General features: G+C 41.9%; 1 protein-coding gene across 3 annotated transcripts; it reads right to left on the bottom strand.

Annotated features, from left to right (window-relative positions):
* Positions 1-595: 595 nt before the first annotated feature.
* Positions 596-8,599, bottom strand: LOC111976004 (HAUS augmin-like complex subunit 5). Of its 3 annotated transcripts, XM_024004706.2 has the most exons (20): positions 8,432-8,599; positions 8,249-8,352; positions 7,985-8,047; positions 7,804-7,836; positions 7,611-7,635; positions 7,348-7,480; positions 7,062-7,221; positions 6,855-6,945; positions 6,673-6,764; positions 6,531-6,585; positions 6,293-6,420; positions 5,669-5,747; positions 5,426-5,574; positions 5,063-5,225; positions 2,192-2,272; positions 1,952-2,097; positions 1,713-1,809; positions 1,455-1,593; positions 1,137-1,269; positions 596-1,022 (listed from the first exon to the last, which is right to left on the bottom strand). In XM_024004706.2, the coding sequence occupies exons 2-20, from the start codon at positions 8,344-8,346 to the stop codon at positions 920-922; spliced, it is 1,968 nt and encodes a 655-aa protein (XP_023860474.1). In that variant the 5' UTR covers positions 8,347-8,352; positions 8,432-8,599; the 3' UTR covers positions 596-919. The 3 variants fall into 3 exon arrangements, with proteins under 3 accessions (XP_023860474.1, XP_070303697.1, XP_023860475.1); XM_070447596.1 differs by having other exon boundaries at positions 8,249-8,599; XM_024004707.2 differs by lacking the exon at positions 7,985-8,047 and having other exon boundaries at positions 8,249-8,599.
* Positions 8,600-15,039: the final 6,440 nt, after the last annotated feature.

Below are 15,039 nucleotides of genomic sequence, written 5' to 3' on the forward strand. Positions count from 1 at the left end.
TACCACCTTCCAACTTGTTTATGAACGCAGCATAACTTGAGTCGGGGCTCGGGATTGTTCTGCATCATCGTTCAATATAACAGTAGTCCTTTTTCAATTTTCACACCTTCATACGCAGACTAGAGGACAAATTTGTACATAAGTGTCCACGTTCCACGTATAATTGGCATATTTTTACGAATGCCTCCACTTGCAAAGATCGAGATATGACCGGTGTGAGCAATGTCATTTGACTGCCCGCCTCTCATCAACTGGGAAGGAAAGTACAGGGCGTGCCATAAAATTGGTCAAACAATGCAAATCACACAGAAAACCATTCCATGTGTCAAGAACAAGTCCTGAATATTGCTAGTTGCCTATAAACACAGGATATTAGTATTATTCATACAACTACAGCTCACAGACATTGCAAAACCACACCATGAACAAAGTGGGCCTATATGGAACACTCATTTATTTAAACAATCTATTCCTCTACCAACCAAAAAAGTATTTGTCTGTATTGTCAATAATATGGTCATATGGATAACAACTAATGGTCACATAGGATTACATTTGTGATTGAGATTAACCATCAAGCACATTAAAACAGAGATAAGGTGCAGGCAAAGTTAATTTAATGGCATAAAGACAATTGAAATTTACATGTGATATAGATTGAATGGCATCATGTTTAGCAAAAAGAAGATGTGATAAACAAACAATATTGTAAATTAATGCCAGTGGGAATAAAATTGTAGTTTTAGTACTACAAAGAACAGTAATGTTCTCTAAAATTCACCTTGGTGCATACCCTCAAACAGAAATTAGTCGTAAGGATGTCCCCAGAACTTCGGGAGGTTGTGTCATGGTCCCCTGGACATCCTGTTTGCTGGGTATCTATGCACTTCAGTCTTGTCTTTATTTTCTAGGGAGCTCATCAAGAAGCCTTAACTACAAATTTCCACCTCTGTAGCCACTGCTGAAAAGTCAGTCCCCCCTTGCGTATGTCAGGCAGAGCAAACTGAGCAGGCTGATCCCACCTGCACAGAAATAACACAKGAAAAAGGTGAATTGTCAATAGTAGCTGGTGAATAATATGGAGGTTCAATATGAGTAAGAGTTATATGGGAGAAAGTGTAAATGGTAGCACTTACCAATGGGAAATGGCAATCTTGACCTGATACCCATAAGAAAGGCCCTGTGAGCAGCGCTGGGTAAGCTCCCGAACCTTGGGCAATAAAGACTTAAGCAGCTCCTTGTCTTCCTCCAGGACACGTAGCAGGAGGGCTAAGGAGGAATACATAAAAGGGAGATGAAAGCGAGACGAAGAGATCAAACATGTACGATCGCATAATCTGCCTTTGGTTAACTAGGTAAAGATGAGTGATTCAGTTTGATTGGCATCTGATTGGATGGCATCGAGGTCTCCCATTTGTTAGTTTGCATCTTTGAACTCTATAGAAGATCTGTACCTTGTTGGTCAGGTACAGGAAGCAGCGCTCCCTGCTTCTCTACATTTGTTAAAGAGGAAGAGTGCAATTGCAGCAAACGACGCAGAAATCGAAGCTCCAGATGCTGGGATAGAGCTTGGGTGTACAGTTCCTCAGGGGCCTGGCAGAGAATCATAAAGCAGGCACAAAACAGACAATACATAAATAAACAAGAGGATAAGAGCAAGAAGCAAACCACTAGGTGCATAAATGGTCATGGAATAATCAGCTGGGACTCACTCGATACATTGGGAAAGCCAGGCTTTGACACAGATTGTGGAAGGGCAAGGAATGCAAGCGATGGATAGACAACCACGCTGCTGGAATTCTCTGCTTGCTGAAATATATATAGCAGTTTACAAAACTTAACCATCTGAAACATGTCCATTTGAGCATTTTTTCTCATCCAGACCAAATAGTGATTAGAAGGATAATAATGCCTCTCACCCATCAAACACAAACAAATATGAAGCGCTTACCCTTCAATGATCCTGCGGTCAAGTGTCAATAGTGACACGTTTCCAAACTGTCTGGCSTCCTGGGACACAGAGTTGCGAAGCCTATTGGCTGCTGAAAGAACTTTAGCAAACTGGGGAACCAGCTTTCCCTGGACAAACTGTCCAATCTTAGGTCAGACAGGAGAGAAGAAAAGGTCAAGTTAGATGGCCACTGTTTACACAATATGCATTACAGTACACAGCACCATAGAGTGGGCCTACCTCCTTGTGCACACGAGTCAGTTCAGTCTTAGCTGTTGAGTTCCCCTTGATCAGACCGCTTATCTGTTCCTGCCTGACATCCTATAAAGAAAAACATGAAAAAAGTGTGTCACATTTCATTTTTTACCTTTATTTTAACAGGTAGGCCATTTATTAAGAACAAGTCCTCATTTACAACTGCGACCTGGCCAAGATAAAGGAAAGCAGTGCGACAAAAACAACAGTTACACATGGGATAGACAAACGTACAGTCAATAACACAATAGAAAACTCTATATACAGTGTGTGCAAATGTAGTAAGAGGAGGGAGGTAAGGCAATAAAAAGGCCATAGTGGCGAGATAATTACAATTTAGCATTAACACTGGAGTGATAGATGTGCAAGTAGAGATACTGGAGTGCAAAAGAGAAAAAAAATAACAATATGGGGATGAGGTAGTTGGTTGAGCTATTTACAGATGGGCTGTGTACAGGTGCAGTGATTGGTAAGCTGCTCTGACAGCTGATGCTTATAGTTAGTGAGGGAGATATGAGTCTCCAGCTTCAGTGACTTTTGCAATTCGTTCTAGTCACTGGCAGCAGAGAACTGGAAGAAAAGGTGGCCAAAGTAGGTGCTGACTTTGGGGATGACCAGTGAAATACACCTGCTGGAACGCGTGCTACGGATGGGTGTTGCTATGGTGACCAGTGAGCTGAGATAAGGCGGGGCTGTACCTAGCAAAGGCTTATAGATGACCTGGAGCCAGTGGGTCTGGCGACGGATATGTAGTGAGGGCCAGCCAACGAGAGCGTCCAGGTCGCAGTGGTGGGTAGTATGTGGAGCTTTAGTGACAAAACGGATGGCACTGTGATAGACTGCATCCAATTTGCTGAGTAGAGTGTTGGAAGCTATTTTGTAAATGACATCGCCGAAGTCAAGGATCGGTAGGATAGTCAGTTTTACGAGGGTATGTTTTGCAGCACGAGTGAAGGAGGCTTTGTTGCGAAATAGGAAGCCGATTCTAGATGTAATATTGGATTGGAGATGCTTAGTGTGAGTCTGGAAGGAGAGTTTACAGTTTAACCAGACACAGAGGTATTTGTAGCTGTCCACATATTCTAGGTCAGAACCGTCCAGAGTAGTGATGCTAGTCGGGCAGGCAGCGGCCGGTTGAAGAGCATGCACTTAGATTTACTTGCATTTAAAAGCAGTTGGACACCACAGAAGGAGTGTTATACGGCGTTGAAGCTCGTTTGGAGGTTTGTTAGCACAGTGTCCAAAGAAGGGCCAGATATATACAGAATGGTGTCGTCTGCGTAGAGGTGGATCAGAGAGTCACCAGCAGCAAGAGCGACATCATTGATATATACAGAGAAAAGAGTCAACTCGAGAATTTAATCCTGTGGCACCCCCATAGAGACTGCCAGAGGTCCGGACAACATTCCCTCCGATTTGACACACTGAACTCTATCTGAGAAGTAGTTGGTGAACCAGGCGAGGCAGTCATTTGAGAAACCAAGGCTATTGAGTCTGCCAATAAGAATTCTGTGATTGACAGAGTCGAAAGCCTTGGCCAGGTCGATGAAGACGGCTGCACAGTATTGTCTCTTATCGATGGCGGTTATGATATCGTTTAGGACTTTGAGGGTGGCTGAGGTACACCCATGACCAGCTCGGAAACCAGATTGCATAGTGGAGAAGTAGGGTGGGGTTCGAAATGGTCAGTGATCTGTTTGTTAACTTGGCTTTCGAAGACTTTAGAAAGGCAGGGCAGGATGGATATAGGTCTGTTGCAGTCTGGGTCTACAGTGTCTCCCCCTTTGAAGAGGGGGATGACTGCGGCAGCTTTCCAATCTTTAGGGATCTCAGGCGATACGAAAGAGAGGTTGAAAAGGTTAGTAATAGGGGTTGCAACAATTGTGGCGGATAATTTTAGAAAGAGAGGGCCCAGATTGTCTAGCCCAGCTGATTTGAAGGGGTTCAGATTTTGCAGCTCTTTCAGAACATCAGCTATCTGGATTTGGGTGAAGGAGAAGCAGGGGGGGGGCTTGGGCAGGTTGCTGCAGAGCTGTTGGCTGGGTTAGGGGTAGCCAGGTGGAAAGCATGGCCGGCTGTAGAAAAATGCTTATCGAAATTCTCGATTATCGTAGATTTATCGGTGGTGACAGTGTTTCCTAGCCTCAGTGCAGTGGGCAGCTGGGAGGAGGTGCTCTTATTCTCCATGTCCCAGAACTTTTTGGAATTAGTGCTACAGGATGCAACTTTCTGTTTGAAAGAGTTAGCCTTTGCTTTCCTAACTGACTGTGTATATTGGTTCCTGACTTCCTTAAAAAGTTGCATATCGCCGGGGCTATTCGATGCTAATGCAGTACGCCAAAMGATGTTTTTGTGCTGGTCAAGGGCAGTCAAGTCAGGAGTGAACCAGGGGCTATATCTGTTCTTAGTTCTAATTTTTTTTAATGMGGCATGCTTATTTAAGGTGGTGAGGAAAGCACTTTTAAAGAACAACCAGGCATCCTCTACTGACGGGATGAGGTCGACATCCTCCCAGGATACCCGGGCCAGGTCGATTAGAAAGGCCTGCTCGCTGAAGTATTTTAGGGAGCGTTTGACAGTGATGAGGGGTGGTTGTTTGACCTCAGACCCGTTACGGACGCAGGCAATGAGGCAGTGATCGCTGAGATCCTGGTTGAAGACAGCAGAGGTGTATTTTGAGGCCAAGTTGGTCACGATGATAGCTATGTGGGTGCCCATGTTTACAGATTTAGAGTTGTACCTGGTAGGTTCCTTGATCACTTGTGTGAGATTGAGGTAAATTGGTGGCAAGTGATGAAATGCTGTGGTGTGTGTGGAAGACACAAAAGTACAGTTTTAATGATGGCAGGTTCTCACCCCAAGCTGTCTGAAGTCCATGATGTTTTGCCATTGGCTCCGTAGGTTGCGGAGGTCCTCCTGTCGGTCCCTGGCATGCTGCTCCATTTGAACACACTGGTCCCGCAAACCATTTCTCACTGCTGCCTGAATCACACACTGCATCTCCAGCTTAAACACTGACCTGGGCAGGACGGAAACATGGGAGAAAATAGGTTTTAAACTGGGAAAGAGTAAAGAGTATCACAAACAATAGATACAGACAACAAACCAGAGTATTCTGATGAATTGACATGACTAGTTTAGAGGCTGAGCATGTTCATTGATGACATGTAAATGTAATGTAAATGATGTGGAAGAAGCCAATCTATAGTGCAGATTTACTGTGACAGGGCTTCGGTTTGAGATTCCCCGCCAATCAGCTCTAACTGTGCCTCTTTCTTTCGGGTATGAAGCTGGGTCTGGAGCTGTTGAATTTGTGACCGTGTCTGAGCCAGTTCCATCAGACTCTGTTCCACCTCCTCCCAGGCTGACTGCAAAAAGATCCCACACATATTACTGTTCCAGCCTATGCAGTGTCTTGGCCCCATGTCGGTATTTTAGTGTAAACGGAAAGGTGTAAAGCACCTGTAAAAGACTCTTAACGGTTGGTAGATTTTCCTCTTCTTTTGAGATGTCCAGCAGGTGATTACTCTCGTAGCGAAACCTAAAATAAAACAGATACATTTGCCCCCTATAATTCAAATCCATGCAGATATTTTTGTCCAGCTAACTTTCTTATCAATTTAACCATTTATCGGCCTCCTGAGTGGCACAGCGGTCTAAGGCACTGCTTTGCAGTGCTATAGGCGTCACTACAGACCCGGGTTCGATCCTGGGCTGTATCACAACCGGCCGTGATTGGGAGTCCCATAGGGTGGTGCACAATTGGCCCAGCGTCTTCCAGGTCAGGGGAGGGTTTGGCCAGGGGGGCTTTACTTGGCTCATCGCGCTCTAACGACTCCTAGTGGCGGGCCGGGTGCCTGCAGGCTGACATAGTTCACCGGTGTTTCCTCCGGCACATTAGTGCGGCTGGCTTCTGGGTTAAGCGAGTGGGTGTTAAGAAGCGCAGTTTGGCGGGTCATGTTTCAGAGGACGCATGACTCGACCTTCGCCTACCGAGTTGCAACGATGAGACAAGATCGAAATTGTGGAGAAAAGGGGTCAAAATAAAACAAAAAAGTTACATCTATATTTTCCCCAACCATTTACCGTAATGCAGCAACATCACGAGCCACATCCAAAGAGGCAAGCATCTCCTCCAATGTAATTTCCTGTCCCAAGGCCAGGTACTGCAAGGCTGACAGCACTTGGGTCGGAGGATAGCATTGCAACAAGTCCTGATGAGATTTAAAAAAAAWAATAATAATAATAATATGATTCTCACTCAAATGAAGAATATATGAAACAGACCATGATGTAACTAACTAGGTGCAAACAATGCAACTACCTCCACAGCACTTAACCAATGCTGAAATACTGCAGTTCTCTGTTCACGTGTCAGGCTGAAGAAAGAGAGAACAATGATTTATCAATAGAAGTATCCCATGGATGACTCCGGTTCCTATATAAAACCATCTGATGATTCTTACTGTGTGGCAGTGGAAGATGTCATGTTCAGTTCACTCTCTAGCAAAGACTGGAAGAACTGGAGTCTTTCATCACACAACTCTCTGACGTTATGCTAAGGGGAAAAATAAACAAGACCAGTAAAATGAAAAACCATCACTTCGAAGATTATCATATAAGTAATAAAATATAGTAAAGCACTTACCAGAACCTTAGGCTCTGCTCCTGATGGGTTGAGATGGTCCCCACTGCTATTGGAGGTTTCATTTCCAAACACCACCTTCACCTCTGCCCTCCTAAAAAACACACCAAAAGGAAAGAATGGATTTAGGGTTGGCTTGAGGCGTCAAATGCATGTGGAAGTGTGGTAAGAAATGGTAAGGGTAAACGGCAGAGGCTCTAGCAAGCACACCTAGACAGCTGCTCCAGAACCTGGGAGTGCCCACTGATCTTGCGGATATCCTCTGAAAGAGAGTGGCGCTCCTTCATGCAGCYCTGCTTAAAAGCCTGTAAAAGCAGCTCCCTGCATTGGTTCTCCTCCACCATCTCCCAGCTCCGGTTAATGGACTGCTCTACTCAATACAAAGGGATTACAGAGTACAACACGTCAAGGCGAAAGAGGACATCCACATATACAGACCTAGCACATTTTAGTATGTGGTATGTAGAAAAAATTATATATTTGGTAAAATGCTCACCCTCAGTAACCAGCTGTGCTTCAGTCCCCTTGATTTGAGAGTCCAGGTGGTTTAGTTCTACTCTCAGCTCATCTATCTGCTCCTGAAGCTCAAACCGCTTAGCAGCATTACTCTGCCCCACTACCTGTTTCAACTGCAAATGTGTACACACAATCATGTAAAAGAATGAGCACACAGAAAACATAACACTAACATATTGCTACAATATCACATTTAAGACTATCAAACTATCTGGACATTTGTTTAGAGAAATATGGTTGTACCTCCTTATCGTGCAGAACTTTGTACCTGAGAGATCACAATGTCAAGGCTTGTACAACTGTACATACAAGAAAACATGTGTCATATTAATGTCAGAGAAATTAGGCAGTTATCCTATCAAGAGTTGGTGTCATCTCAGAGACAATGAAATTATCACATTTGTAGATAACTCAAGACACCAAAAATAAAGGATACCATTGGATATTTCCACGCATAACCCTTACATTCCTGCAAAGAGAAAGGAATAGACGAAGATATTGGAAGAACAAACGTAAAAGGACAAAACGACAATAGTTGACCTAGCTACTACAAATAATTGATAGAAACACTAGGAAGTATAAGAAATACGGTTGTAAAAACCTGTCTGCATACCCACCTCTGATTGAAAATATGTTGTGTGACATATCTCCAWATAGAGGCACCTGGGCCAACACATAACCTGAATCAAAACAAACATCAATATACTAAACGTTACTTGGGTTAACTCAATGTTGGGACAAATTCGTTTTAATTAGTCTGCAACTGCCGATATGAAAGACTGTAGTTAGAATTGCTACCAAGACAAAAAAGGAATAGCTCAACAAGGCCAAAGAAAGGTGCATGTACGTTAAATTGGACATTTATGAATGACGTTACGCACGTTTTAAAGTAGTTGTCATTTGGGAGACTTTGGGTTGGTAGATTAAATTCTTCAATCGCCCACCGCTTTAGTTCCCGCAGCAGGGTCCTGTCTCCCATCCTTCTCTAGACAAAATAAGCGAGGCGTTAGCTAGATAGCTATCCAGCTCAATAATGTTCACCAAAATCGAATACTAGCAAGTACATTTTAGCTTGACAGGTGGCTGTACGATGGCGAAGTAGATTTGTAAGTAGATTTGTTTCCAAGTGGTTGACTGTCAAAAAGATGTCAAGAAAAGTTAGCTGTCCGACTTTGCTCAGTTGGGCGCTTGTTATTTTTCCCGCCCGTTCAACTTCCCGCTCTGCAGCATATCCGGTGACGTTTGTTTACGTTCTGAACCAGGACAAATAGTACGTCTAACGTTCTACAACATTACGCCGATTCTGTTGCAAAACATTTCTTAAAGGGAAGCAAACTGAACGAAACCGGACGAGATCTACCTGGATTTGTCTATTCAGAATTATCGTTTTGCTCTGTTTGAGTCTTAAACGGTTTCCGTAATGAACACGAAAATGTTACACAAAATGGGAAACTTACATTTGAGTAATTTAGCAGACGCTTTTATCCAGAAAGACTTACAGTTAGTGCATTAATTATAAAATAGCTAGGCGGGACAACCACATCAGTGTAAGTACATTTTCCCCTCAATAAGGTAGTCCGAGCGACACAGCAGCTTTCATCCACTTCACCATTCCGTATAAATATATACACATTTTTTCAGTCATATGGCAAATAATAATAAAGACCTAATAGGTAGGACRGGTCCTGGACGTTCTGCCGCCCTAGGCGAGTTAAAAATCTGCCCCCCGCTAGGTTTGGGCTTGGGACAATTTTTTTCTTAGCTAAATCGGAGGAGCGGAACATAATAGCAGCCCAATTAATAGGTTTAACACATTTTTAACACATCTGGTTAGTAGGCTATATTATCAGTTCAATGTCAACAACATAGCCTAATATTTTAAATCGGATTACATTGATAAAATAATGAATGCCCTGGATGTTCTGCCGCCCTAGCCGAGACAAAAATAACTACATCTTAGACATTCTTATGAATCTAAGCATGGCACTTTCAGAAGTTACCTTTCCACCCAGACAGGCTCTACTGACGCAGAAAACTGTAAACTTCAACTGCTGGGTACTCCTCCGTTGTATAACCCAGCAACAGAAGTGCTTCCCTAAAAACTGCCTGGGATTAAACAAACATCTTCTCATTTCGGAAAGAAAAAAGCTCAGTTTATATAGGGACAGAATAGCAAAGTATTTTTTATTATCTCCTCGAATATTATAGGCTGGAGTTTAGCTTCAGATTGTCATAGAGAGGAATCAATATATCCCCATATGCATCGGAGTCACGTCTTTCACAGTCATTTAAGAGCTTGTTTCTACCATAAGGCATCACAGAGTTAAGCATTGTTATAGAACACTTTATGTAATCTGGATCAAAATATAAAGCAAACAATAGATTCCTTTTTGCCCTTTTATTTAACAAAGGGTATGTGATACCCTCACTCAATTCGAGCCTTGGTTTTAGTCAAACACACCAAGCCCTTCCCAGACACAGGTATTTAATCAGTGCATGCGACAGTGTTGGAGTATTTGGCTATAACGACATCGATGGGTAGGATAATTGTGTCTGTCGAACAGGTAGGTTTACTACTTATTTTTTGGAAGATGAAGAAATAAGCTCCAATTATATTTAACCCCTGCATCGGAGAGTTACAATGTTGATATCATTATGCAACCTACTACCTATAGTAGGAAAACAAGTTTCTCATTAATAATATCCCACCTGTTAAAAAAATCTATCAATCAAATGTATTTATAAAGCTCTTTTTACATCAGCCGATGTCACAAAGTGCTGTACAGAAACCCAGCCTAAAACCCCAAACAGCAAGCAATGCAGATGTAGAAGCACAGTGGCTAGGAAAAACTCCCTGAAAGGCCAGAACCTAGGAAGAAACCTAGAGAGGAACCAGGCTCTGAGCCAGTCCTCTTCTGGGTAGAGATTATAACAGAACATGGTCAAGATGTTCAAACGTTCATAGATGACAAGCGGGTCAGATAATAATAATCACAGTGGTTGTTTTGGGTGCAACAGGAAAGCACCTCAGGAGTAAATGTCAGTTGGCTTTTCATAGTGATCAATCAGAGTTAGAGACAGCAGGTGCGGTASAGAGAGAGTCCAAAACAGCAGGTCCGGGACAAGGTAGCACGTCCAGTGAACAGGTCAGGGTTCCATAGCCACAGGCAGAACAGTTGAAACTGGAGCAGCAGCATGACCAGGTGGACTGGGGACACCAAGGAGTCATCAGGCCAGGTAGTCCTGAGGCATGGTCCTAGAGCTCAGGTTCTCCGAAAGTAGAGAGAGAATAAGAGAAAAGAGAGAGAGAGAATTAGAGGGAGCATACTTAAATTCACACAGGACACCGGAAGAGACAGGAGAAATACTCCAGATATAACCGACTGACCCAAGCCCCCCGACACAAACTACTGCAGCATAAATACTGGAGGCTGAGACAGGAGGGGTCAGGAGACACTGTGGCTGCATCCGATGATACCCACGGACAGGGCCAAACAGGTAGGATATAACCCCACCCACTTTGCCAAAGCACAGCCCCCACACCACTAGAGGGATATCTTCAACCACCAACCTACTACCCTGAGACAAGGCTGAGTATAGCCCACAAAGATCTCCCCCACGGCACGACCACGAGGGGGGCGCCAACCCGGACCAGATCACGTCAGTGACTCAACCCACTCAAGTGACGCATGGAAGAGCACCAGTAAGCCAGTGACTCAGCCTCCGTAATAGGGTTAGAGGCAGAGAATCCCAGTGGAGAGAGGGGAACTGGCCAGGCAGAGACAGCAAGGGCGGTTCGACGCTCCAGTGCCTTTCCGTTCACCTTCACACCCCTGGGCCAGACTACACTCAATCATAGGACCTGCTGAAGATATGAGTCTTCAAAAAAGACTTAAAGGTCGAGACAGAGTCTGCGTCTCTCACATGGATAGGCAGACCATTCCATAAAAATMGAGCTCTATAGGAGAAAGCTCTGCCTCCAGCTGTTTGCTTAGAAATTCTAGGGACAATAAGGAGGCCTGGGTCTTGTGACCATAGCATACCTTGTAGGTATGTACGGCAGGACCAAATCGGAAAGATAGGTAGGAGCAAGCCCATGTAATGCTTTGTAGGTTAGCAGTAAAACCTTGAAATCAGCCCTAGCCTTAACAGGAAGCCAGTGTAGAGAATCTAGCACTGGAGTAATATGATCAATTTTTTTGGTTCTAGTCAAGATTCTAGAAGCCGTGTTTAGCACTAACTGAAGTTTATTTAGTGCTTTATCTGGGTAGCCGAAAAGTAGAGCATTGCAGTAGTCTAATCTAGAAGTGACAAAAAAATGGATTCATTTTTCTGCATACTTTTTCGACAGAAAGTTTCTGATGTTACAAAGATGGAAAAAAGCTGTCCTTGAAATATTCTGATATGTTCGTCAAAATCAGGGTACAGAGTAACGCCGAGGTCCTTCACAGTTTTATTTGAGATGACTGTACAACCATTAAGATTAATTGTCAGTTCCAACAGATCTCTTTGTTTCTTGGGACCTAGAACTAGCATATCTAGTAGTTTTGCTTGGAATAGACAAGCCTTGGTCTCTCCCCATTCGCCATCCTCCTATTGTAGTGGGCCACAGAAAACTTTCATTGTCCCTCGTCTCTTGGGAAATTCCCCTCCTTATCCTGATGTGGCCCAGCCTGCACTAACATATCCCTTAAAGATCCATTCCTATATTTTGGCCACTCACCGGGATCTTTTATGTTTTTGTCTGGGAGTTCGGATTTAGCAGTAGCACCACCACTGTCATCTGGGACGGGGAGCGAGGAATCTGAATCTGAGTCTGGGTCCAAGATAGTAGGGTCTTCACCGACATTGTTTGGAGGTGTGGCTAGGCCTGGTGCGACCACCTGTTCTTGTCCAGCCAGAGAGCTTTAATCATTGGTGGAAGTGCATGGCTCGGACTCCTCCGGTTTGCSCTCTTCGCTGCTAGGATCAGCGAACTAGGGCTCGTCGTTCTCGGCGAATGAATGGCCTGTCCTCGTAGGCTTGTCATTCTCCACACCAGCTGATGGACATTGCTGCACGCTGGACAATTTCACCAGCGAATTTTTCTTTTGTTTGAGATTGTGCCTCTTTTCTCATTGTTTTAAAAAAAAATATTCGCGTCCTGATAGTTTTTGTCTCTTAGACATGGTAGCAAATTGTTTCAAATCMCTATAGATTACTTTTAGCTAAAATAATATCCACTAGTAGTAGCTAACGTTAACAAGCTAGGTTAGGCTACTGCCTTAATCACTAATCGTTTTCGACACACACAAACATAATACAAATACAATCATTTAATTGATTCATTTTTATTAACGTTTCACAATTGGATAATCCCATATAAACACACACATCACCATAGCTACCAAGGATAGTGGGAGTGAACTTCGAGAAGCGGGAATGGGGTGGGGGCGGGAACTGCAGCAAGGCTTTTTTGTTGTTGATTTGAACTTGCTTTAAAAAAAWMTATGCACACAACAAATACAAAACAATAGAAATATACAAACAAGAGTACTTGTTTGATATTACATATCAAGATTCATTTTCAATTTGTTAAATACTTTTATGGTGCCTATTGTTTTTTTGTTTTTACATTTACTGATCATTTCAAAATAATATTTAAATTCTATCTTAAATAATGTGAAGAGGGGTTTGTTCTCTGCCCACTTCATTTTATGGACAAAGAATCTTCCATGAAAGATAAACAAATTAACAATGAAAGTTAAATCAGGGTCCATATCATTTGGATCAAAATAAAACATATTCAAATTAACATCAAATTAACATTAATAGTCGTTTCTTTTAAAATAAAATCTTCTAACTCACTCCAAAGTCTTCTGACATAAGAACAGTCCCAAAATAAATGGTCAAGAGTTTCTGGGTCACAACCACAAAATACACATTTGTTATCAATAGCTATTTTAAATCTGTGTATAATAAAGGTCTTTACAGGGTAGATTCTATGAATGAGTTTGTATGATACTTCTTTCACCTTATTAGATATACAATATTTACCAGACAACAATGAGACTTTGTTCCAGTTCACTTGTCCTAGGGCTGCATTCCAGTACATTTTAGCAGAGGGAATAGTAACATATTGACATATTTTCCTTATATACATGTAATTACATTTATAGTTTAAAATGTCAATTCCTTCTAATTGTATTGAGGCTACAAAATCCTCAACAGTTGCACTTGGAGTATTGTTATATTCTCCTAAAAGAAGAATAGCACCTTTAGGGACAGCTCTAACAACAATTTGATACTCCTCAGTAGTGAATGTAACATTGTGTGTTCTAATAAATTCTGGATAATCATATAATTGTCAATCATTATTCAATAATTGTTTAACCCAAATAATGTTGTCAAACCAGTTCTGGAAAAATAAAGACTTGTTTTTGTATTTATGTCTTTATTATCTCAGATTGTATACCTATGTGGGGAAAAATTGTGTTTGTACATGAGATTCCAAGTTAGAAGTACTTGTTGATGAAAGTTTGCAAGCTTAATAGGGATTTTACCCACATCAAAGTTGCATTTGAGTAAGAGTTCTAGATCAACAATCTGTTTGAATATTAAATTAGGYATAATATTCCAGATGCAATCCTTATTTCTTAAATAGTTTTGTTTAATCTTAAATATTATATTAGAGGTTTTAAAATCCAGAGCATTCAACCCTCCCTCACTTTGGGTGCTACATATTACCGCTTTTCTTAAATAATAAGGTTTATTCCTCCATATGAAGTTAAATAATTTAGTATCAACCATTTTAGTTTACTGACAGAGGAACATCCAAGGCAAGGGAGGTATAAACTAATCGGGACAGACCTTCAGATTTTGATAAAAGTACACGTCCAGATAAAGAAAGATCTCTTAATAACCAGGAGTTAAATCTTTTTCCAATTTTCTCTACAATAGTAGAGAAATTTAAGTTGGCCCTTTCTTTCTGATCTTTGCTAACTTTAATACCAAGATATGTGATCACATCTTTTACAGGTATATTACATACTGTGTTTAAGTCACATCTTTTCAACACAAATAATTCACGTCCTAATATTCAGAGATAAACCTGATACATGTGAGAAGACATTAATACACTCAATAGCTTTTTTGACTTCATGATGATCTTTAAAAAAAAAGTGGTGTCGTCAGCCAATTGTGATTTTTTTTTCTCTCTTTGTCTTGTATCTGAATACCTCTAAAACTATCCTTATTTATATGATGTGCCATAACTTGTCTGACCAATAAAAATAAGAAATTGGGCATCCTTGTTTAATTCCACGTCTAATGTCGAATCTRTGTGAAGTTCCATGGGATAATTTAACAGAGCTGTTACTAATATTGTAAAGTGTCTTAATTACACTTTGAAAATATTGATCAAAACCAAAAAATCAAAGAGTCTCAAAAAGAAATAATGTTCAACTGTATCAAATGCCTTGTAAAAGTCTACAAATAAAATAAAGCCATCTTCCATAATGTGCTCATTGTAGTCTATCAAGTCCAAAACTAGTCGAACTGCAGCAAGGCTATGAGCTGGTGGCGCCGGAGGGCGGCAGCCAAATTGTCAAAATGCCGCCCCAAATTGAAGTGCGCCAAAGGCTGGGGCCTAATCTTGCCTAATGGYAGGGCCGGCCCTGCTAATAGGCCAAAA

Source organism: Salvelinus sp. IW2-2015, linkage group LG16 (genome assembly GCF_002910315.2).
Source record: "Salvelinus sp. IW2-2015 linkage group LG16, ASM291031v2, whole genome shotgun sequence".
NCBI lineage: Eukaryota > Metazoa > Chordata > Actinopteri > Salmoniformes > Salmonidae > Salvelinus > Salvelinus sp. IW2-2015.